At 39.8% G+C, this 8,806-nt stretch overlaps 1 protein-coding gene across 1 annotated transcript in view; it reads left to right on the forward strand.

The window, feature by feature from the left end:
• Positions 1–8,806, forward strand: part of VPS41 (vacuolar protein sorting 41 homolog (S. cerevisiae)) — a gene marked incomplete at its 3' end in the record, with an annotated part of 191,151 nt that overhangs the window by 146,703 nt on the left and 35,642 nt on the right. The window contains exons 11-12 of the mRNA XM_008590367.1: positions 4,193–4,290; positions 7,846–7,975. Coding sequence (XP_008588589.1) covers positions 4,193–4,290; positions 7,846–7,975 — 228 coding nt within the window. The remainder of the gene's footprint in view (positions 1–4,192; positions 4,291–7,845; positions 7,976–8,806) is intronic.

Below are 8,806 nucleotides of genomic sequence, written 5' to 3' on the forward strand. Positions count from 1 at the left end.
TGTCTTTTTCTAGCGTGTCTCGGAGTTCTTTATCCTGCAGAGTAAACGAGAGTGCAGAGTCTCCACCGAGGTGAGGAGGACTACGACAGCTCTGTTGCTTGCGTCCTTCATCATCCGAGTGACCCAGCACACTCTCTGCAGGCCTGCAGCCGTCGCCTCACCTTCTCAGTCACCCTGCTCAGAGTGCAGCTGCTGTGTGTGTGGTGCCCTCCGGAAACTCTGCATTGTGCTTTCCTCCCCCTATTCTCCCCCTCTCCAGCTTTTGTTTTCTATTTTGTTGTAGTATATTTGCTCTCCAATAGAATTTCTGTTCTTTTCTTTTCCAGATAATCAAAGATGAGGTTCTATTGTATCAGAACTGTAAACCACCTGTATTCAAATTAGCTTTCCTTAAATCATTGTTATGTGGAACAGAATAGAATTTCAGGAAAAATAAGTAAACTGAAATTTCCATTGGCCCACTGAAGATTTGAAATATAAAGCCAGTAATTACTTGAAGTTATTTTACATAAACTTTTGCATATTTTATGTTCCTTAGAAGAATCAGTATTGCCATTCCATATTTCTTTCTCTAAATCAATGGGAAGAATATTCCTTACATCTTCACGTTCATTCTGACACTGCTGTCTCCAGCCAGTCCTTTTTGGGTTCAGCATTCATAGAAAGAATAAACTGAATCATGTTAGATCTAAATGCAGTCATGTCTCCTTGCATCAGAAGAGTGATGGAAAAACGAGACACCACCATTCATTCTGTAATGTCCTGTACGTGTTAAGGCAGAATAGCTGTATACATTTTTGTAAACAAGCAACTCATGTTAGGAAATGAGTTCTTTTTTACGTGAGTTTTTTTTGCTCAATATCATTACTCATGAGCATTAAGGGAGGTGGATTGCTGAGTGGTGAGCCTGGTAAAGCTCTAAAAGCTGACATAAGCAGCTATATCTACAGCTCTCAATCTGCAGATCATACTGAGTGCTGCTGTGATTGCAATTTTGTTTTCTATAAGACTTTTGTTGATATTAGGAAATTATTTAATTATTTTTATTGATATGGAGTTTAGTTTAAATTTTATTTGAATGTTGATAACTTGCTTAACTGTGCCTCTGGAAATCTTGACATTATTTTTGTGTACCACATCTTTTCTTGATGAATAACATTTTTTTTGTCAGTTTGTGATTTAGCCACTGCATGTAGTCTCTGTCTAAATTATCACTAATTCTCGATTAGTAATGTCTGGTAAGATTTAGTACTTAAATAAGCCTGTGTTATGATATCTGGATGTGAGGAGTGAAATAGATTTGTGCTTCTGCAGTCTTTCCTTGTTCTCTTTAAGAACACGTTAGAGTTTCTATCATGTTCTTAATTAGAGAGCAGAAAATTTTCTCTTATTCATGCAAGCTTTTGTAGACTGGGGAATCGGAATGTAGAGGAGGAAAGATTTGAATAGGATTATTGTCTAGCTTCTCTGTTCGCTGTCTTACAGCTCATTCATAAAAACCAAGACTTTGATGCATTTTTGTTGGGAGAGGCACTATCTGAGCCTACTGTCAGTGTGACTAGGCAGCCCGTTTGGCATCCCAAATAGGGAGACTACCTCGTTCACCTACCACTTCCTTTGCAATTAGGTGATGTTTTCTCTTGGCTACAGTAGCAGACAAACACAGCAAAGCCTCTTTGTGGTCCCCATGAGAACAGTGTCTGTGGCATCACCCCAGTTGCTGATAAGGGAACTGTATATGTAGCATTTCAACGATGGAATGTGATTTAGTAAAACAACATAAGTCCATTTTTACCAATCAGAGTTTAGCAGCCTCAGGAGTGGTGTCAATCAAAAAACCTCTTATTAATATGCCAGTGTGTTTTCTAGAAGGTGAAGTCACCACCTTTTCCATCGCCAGGTCCTGTGTGGCCCATGCTATCCAACAGCATCTGTACATTCCATCCCCACCACCCACATGTACCCACAGCACTCTGAGCTTCTCCAGAAAATTCTCTGGCCTGGCAACACTGTTAAGTGCTCCTCTCTGCCCATGTGGTTGAGGTGGATGGGGCTCTCCGCATAAGTTCTTTTGTGAACATTTATCACATTACCAAAACTATTTTTAATTGCCTGGATAAAAATATTCCATTGAAGCCCATAGAGGTTAAGGAAAAATGTGTTAGTGGCAGAGTGGGGACCAGATCACGTGCCCTTGGACTTTTACTCTGTGGTTCCTTCCAGGGAAAAGCATAAAAATGATTATTGTTTTTAAAGTTTGTGTTGCTATTTAGTAATTTTTTTGGTTATCCTTAATTATATTTTGGTGTGAAAATGACATTATGGAAACAGTTGTGTAAAGAGAAGCATTAAAGATTGGCAAAGATAAGCAACACCAAGTGATCTGCAAGGGGAGGGGAGAGGAGGAAGATGAAAAACTTTTGGTGTGAAAATGACATTATGGAAACAGTTGTGTAAAGAGAAGCATTAAAGATTGGCAAGGATAAGCAACACCAAGTGATCTGCAAGGGGAGGGGAGAGGAGGAAGATGAAAAATTCTGTGGATTTTATTTCTACTCTTATTCCTTTATCTTATAGGTGGGAAAAGTTATACCCATGGAAGTTAAAATGACCTGTCCAAATTCAGTTTAGTAGAAGTCATAACCTAGATTTCCTGACTGCATTCAGTGCTGTTTTCAGTGTGATACACTGAATGCCCCTCAATGGGAAAAGATGGTAATTTCATCATGGAAGTTAAATAAATCTGCAGCTAATCAAGGAACTCTTAGAAAGTGTGGTCCAAGTGAGAGTTTACTCTCATGAACTCTTAGGAGTTTACTCTCATTCATTCTTAATGAATCCGTAAGTGCAGCGTATGTTTCCTATAAGAATTTCAGCTAATACCACTACTGTATCAGTTAGCTTTTGCTTTGTAACAAGCCACCCCAAAACAGTCTGTTAAAACAAGAGTCATATATATTTTACAGTGGTTAATCATTAGGAGCATATCGTAGTATTATTTGTACTTCTTCCATTTTGATTTCTATCAGATCTTTGGAGTCCAGTGTAATTAAATCCATATATTTCTTAAATGATATAATACTTCTTCTAAATTTTAAATAGACTATTTCTTTCTTTTTTTTTTTTTTTTTGTCTTTTTCCATGTCCGGCAACGGTTCGCAACCCTCAGTGTTGCCCCCGCACCGGACCGGGACCGGCAACGGGATCGCAACCCTCGGTGTTGCCCCCGCGCCTCGCTCAGCCAGTGAGCGGGAACCGGTCTGTATGTGGGATCCGAACCCTCGACGGGAGCGCCGCCGCGCTTCCTAAGCGGCGCACTAGCGTAGTGCGCCACCGGGCCAGCCCCTAAATAGACTATTTCTTTCTTTTTTTTTTTTTTTGTCTTTTTCCATGTCCGGCAACGGTTCGCAACCCTCAGTGTTGCCCCCGCACCGGACCGGGACCGGCAACGGGATCGCAACCCTCGGTGTTGCCCCCGCGCCTCGCTCAGCCAGTGAGCGGGAACCGGTCTGTATGTGGGATCCGAACCCTCGACGGGAGCGCCGCCGCGCTTCCTAAGCGGCGCACTAGCGTAGTGCGCCACCGGGCCGGCCCCTAAATAGACTATTTCTGAAAAGGAAAGAGAAATTAATTTTTCTCTGACCTTTATTTTACGTAAGGAATAATGGTGTTTCATCATAATGTAATCTGTATTTATGCACCTATTTTTAACTTCAAGGCCTTTAAATAAAAAACAGTGTTTTATAATTATAATGAAGATTCCATGTGACCTTTGTACCACTGTAATGCTCCAGTCGTGAAAACCTTAAGCTCTGGCATTTAAGAAATAATTAGTTATTAATAATAGTTCACATTGGATTTTATAGGTTTCAAAGCATCTTCACGTAACTTAACCAAGTCATTTTTAAACTACTTGAACACAGTGTCACGCTTGACCATTCATACTGCCATTATTGTTGGGTTCATTCTGTTTGTGATGGAATTTTCAAGTCTAAGCTCCCACATATCCTTTTTCAGTACTGATGGTTGGGAAGTGCTTTCAGTGTTGAGTCGTGAAAGTATGTTCAATTATGTCCCCTTCGTGTTAGCTTTTTGTAACGGGCCCCTCGAGCATCCACAGTTGATGTGTCTTCCCGTCACGTGCTGCAGTTTGCTCCTGTTGGTGATGAATCTGTCTCCCTTTTGTTCGCAGTGTCTCAGTTTGAAACTGAATTCTACATCAGTGGACTTGCACCACTCTGTGATCAGCTTGTTGTGCTTTCCTACGTAAAGGAGGTTTCCGAAAAAATGGTAATTATTTTCTCTCCAATACAAATGGATGCAGGGGTTCATTTTTAGCATTATACCCGGATCAGATTGTCTGTCAGAGGGGTCTGCTGTCATCTGAGCAGAACTTTCTGACAGTAAAATAAGGTGGGCAGCGACTGCCTTGTGGACCTAATGCATTTACCTTCCAGAAGCTCCACTCGTTGCCTGCCTTTGTTCTTTTTGCTGAGCACGGAAGAGAGTCATTTTTTCTCTCGCCTTTTTCCATCTTTCTTCGTATTTTAGCTGAAAGGAATGAAGGATTTTTCCTGCTGAAAGGAGAAGAAACTAAGCCGACACTGTGCGTTAGCAGAAATGACAGCAGTGAGGTCAATCAGCTGCAGCAACAGGGGTCCCTGTAGTCAGAGGGAATCACAGAAAAGGCAGTTCATCATTTCCTTTGGTCCAGGCATATTTGTTTACTTCTCAATGGTCTAGTGATTCTGAGTAGCTTGATTATTGCTTTAAAGTGGATTGTTGCTAACTCTCAGTTATTAATGCAAAAGATGGTGCGGCTAATAGAAAGCAGCAGATGATCTATATTTCATTCTATGTGATGTTGAAAGAAGCCTGTGTACGTATGGGCCCGTGGAAGGGCATGCACACCAGTCTCCCTTTGAAGCCTAAGTGAGTCCCATTCCCAGCTTATCTTTATTGTTAGAGTCCAGGGATCCTGCCAGGAAGGGGATGGGGTGGCTTCAAGGCATAAACAGGGAGAGCCAATTGTAAAGGATTTTCTTTTGGAAACTGTACACAAAATAAATTGCTGTTGACTCTCTAGCCTTTGCAGTAAGTAGGCAAGTGGGGTCTTCTGGTCTCTATCCTTTTCTTTTTTTCTTTTCAAATGGCAAGGAATAAATGGGGGAAGAAAAACCCCGGGAGTCTTAGTTCTACAGTGGTAGCTGCTCTTGAGCATTTCTCAGAGAGAGAGAGTACTTGCATTAGGAAGCCATCACTATAGCAACTGAAGCTCTGGGTGCCCATGTTGCTAGGCAATGAAATGCTGTAGACTTAAGTGAACACTCAAACCCACTAAAATCAATAGGGTTGGCTTCTAGCCCTATTGCAGGACATCAGTTTATTATTATTTTATTTATTTTTTGAAAATAAAGAAAAGCAGTTGCTCCTAGGGGAGTAAATACAGTGCTTTTTGATGAGGAATGTGGGGAAGGTTGAGAATGTGATCGAAAGAAATAAGGAAAGAAGCAGTAAAATGAAAAAGGGAAAGCCTAATAAATAACTGACAAAGAAAGGAAGGAAGGATGGAAGGAAACTTTTGTTAATAAAAGAGTAGTGGAAAGGAATAAAAAGAAAGGCCAACTACATAGGGAAAATTAGAAAATGGAATTTTTTCATAGGAGGAAGTGAGGGTCTTGGAGATGACTTAAAAATGGGTATGCCAGTGAATATAGGTACTCATTTTATATAACACAAAAGCATACCTTAAATTCTTAAACACAGTAACTTAACATAATTATGACAAAAGGAATAAAAAGGTAAGCTTCAGGCCGTCGTGAATATAGGTACTCATTTTATATAACACAAAAGCATACCTTAAATTCTTAAACACAGTAAATTAACATAATTATGACAAAAGGAATAAAAAGGTAAGCTTCAGGCCGTCCCTGCCCCCTTCTTCTTTTCCATATGGAAAAGGTGGTTTAACTACATTAAATAATTTGTTTTTATATCCTTCAGTATTATCTCCCACATACTTTCCATGCGATGCCCTGCACATATGTGCATGTTTTCACACAGTTGCAGTCACAGTCACATGCTGCTCTGGCTTGCCCTGTTTTTATGAGCGTTGTTCCCTTATCTCTCCATGTGGATGTGTAGTCTGCATAATCATCATGTCGAGTAGTTGTGTTCTGTCTGGTTGATATACCATAATTTATACCCTGCTCCCCTAATGTTTTGCTTTTCTTTCATTCATTGATAAAGCACCTGCGTGTTAAGAATTGTGCTAAGTACTGTGGATCAAAGGTCAACAAAACCAAATTCCTGCTCTTACTTATGATGGTCACGGATACGTGAGGCTCTTTGGCCGGGGAACAAAAGGTGTAGAATGAGATGAAGCACGCTGCCGATGCTCCTTACATGTGCAGAGGAGCTTTATATGATCTAGTGCGGCGCCTTTCTTTTAATTTTACATGGTCCGGCTACTTTTTTCTATGTTCCTATTCTGATTTTTGCATTTTTTGTCATTGTAATAGCAGTCACTTTTTAAAAAAATATTCACATCTTTTTTTCCTTCGTTTTTTTTTTTCTGTTGTTTCAAAATTGAGCAAGTTCTCTTTTCTCCACAGATTCAATAAATTATGGTAGATATTCACTGTTTTTTTCCTCTACTAGTTGATCTTTTATAGTTGCTATTTTATTTTCAGAATGTTTCCAATGTATGAGATGCAAAGCTAATGTAATTGCTACTCAGTTAACCTAACAAAATTAGTCAAAGAAATCTTCTAGGCTTATTCTTTTATTCAGGAAACTTGGAGAGTCGGGTATTGTTCTGATCTTTTTTTCTGTTCTGTTCCTTCGTCTGTGTTCTTCTCTGCACCAGTATCGTACTGCTTTACATATTATTGCTTTGGAGAATGTTCAAGTGTATATTCTATGCCTGTATGCTGAATACTCAAAAAGCATGAACTTTAAAGTAAAACAGGTTTGCCATAAGTCTTTTTTCATAAATCCCAGTCTCACCATTTACTTTGACCTTAGTTAACTTTTTGATCTTCAGTCCCTTCATCTATAAAATGAGGACAATAATGTTTAACTTTGCAGGGTTAATTTAAGAACTCAGCTAGAGTAATCTGCATATAATTACCTGCTGGGTTTGTTGAACTGTCCCAGGTGCTCAGTAAATGTTAGCTCATCTTTCCCTTACTTCTTGATCCAGAGCTACGCTGTCCAAAACTATAGTCACCAGCCACGTGTGCCTGTTTACATTAATTAAGATTAAATGAGATTAAAAAAAAAATCAGTTTCTCAGTCACACTAGTGACATTTCATGTGTTCAGTAGCCGCCTGTGACTAGTGTCTACCATATTGGGCAATGCAGATATAGAGCTTTTTTTTTTCATCTCAACAAGTTCTCATTTAGAGATGGCTCTTTATCTTTGGCTTTTTAGCACTATCACTAAGTTTACTAGTAGTGGCAATGATTTGGATAGTGGAGCAGTTTGTGATATTTTTCCTTTTTCTTGCACCTGTGTGGAAGGGATGTGATGCGGTTGTCTAAGTAGCAGGTCGTCGTTGTGGCCCCCCCACCCCCACCCCCGGGAGTTGAATGAGCTGCAGGGGTGGGTGGAGTTGCTGAGTGACACAGGCATGCTGCACCTGTCCATGTCATGCAGAAGTCAGAGAATAAAACAATGTTAGGAAGCGGTCCACAGCAAGCTGGTAGAAGGGCTTCTGTGTGCCAGAATGGTAAAACCAGGGCAAGTATGGCTAACTAGAATTAATTTATAGAACTTATAAATTTGTATAACTCATAGAAACGTAATTAAAATGAGCCTTTCCCTCTCTTTTTCCCTCTAGGAAAGAGAATACTGCGCCAGGCCTAGATTGGACATCATCCAGCCACTTTCTGAGACTTGTGAAGAGATCTCTTCTGATGCTTTGACAGTCAGAGGCTTTCAGGAGAATGAATGTAGAGATTATCATTTAGGTGAGAGAGATCAAAGATTTGGCTCATGTGATTTCTTATACTTATGGCTTTTTTTTCCCCTTCCACTCAACTTGAACTAAAGGGAATACAAAAGAAAATTTAGACTGAGGTGCAGAAAGGATCTTAGAGGATATCTGGACAGGCCTCGTATGTTGAAAACGAGGGTACTTAGGCACAAAGATATTGCAAAACTTGTCTGAGCTTTGACAGTGAAAGGAAAGAGTAGAGATGGGACCAGGACCAGCTGAGGAGTAGGCTCCTTGTTTTTAGTTCTTGTATTTTTACTGTTGTTCTTTTTAATGTGACTATTAACTTGGTGTCAAGCAGCATGGATCTGTGGTTGTCATATCACTCCCAACTTTATGTCCCTAGAAGGTTTGGTATGGGAGGCAGAGAAGTTGTCTTTCCTTTGGTAACCGAGTGCTAGGAGCCTGGAAGACCGCTGGTACATACTAGGTGTTTAGGGAATATTTGTTGAGTGGATGGATGAATATGTTTAGTCACTGCTCAGAAAGAAAGGGAGAACCATTACTATCTAGTCAAACCAGGGACATTTGTACTGGATGTCATCATATCCTTGGAAAACGTATTGAAGACAATGGAACAGTTAAATTTTTTAGAAATTCTTTCCTGCTTTAAAAACAATTGATACTTTTAAAGAATATTTTCAGTTCTCACTTTAGCTAAAGGAAATGAAATAGTCTGTACATGTTTGAACTTTCTCCTATGAAGCCCTATCAGTTGAAAAATGTGAGAGTATGTTCTGGTCTTGGCAAAAAGCAACTGTGATTCACAACTGAAAGCATCCAATCTAGTTGTTTTGCTCAGAGC

The sequence above is a fragment of the Galeopterus variegatus genome, unplaced genomic scaffold (genome assembly GCF_000696425.1).
Source record: "Galeopterus variegatus unplaced genomic scaffold, G_variegatus-3.0.2 Scaffold6042, whole genome shotgun sequence".
NCBI classification, from domain to species: Eukaryota; Metazoa; Chordata; class Mammalia; order Dermoptera; family Cynocephalidae; genus Galeopterus; species Galeopterus variegatus.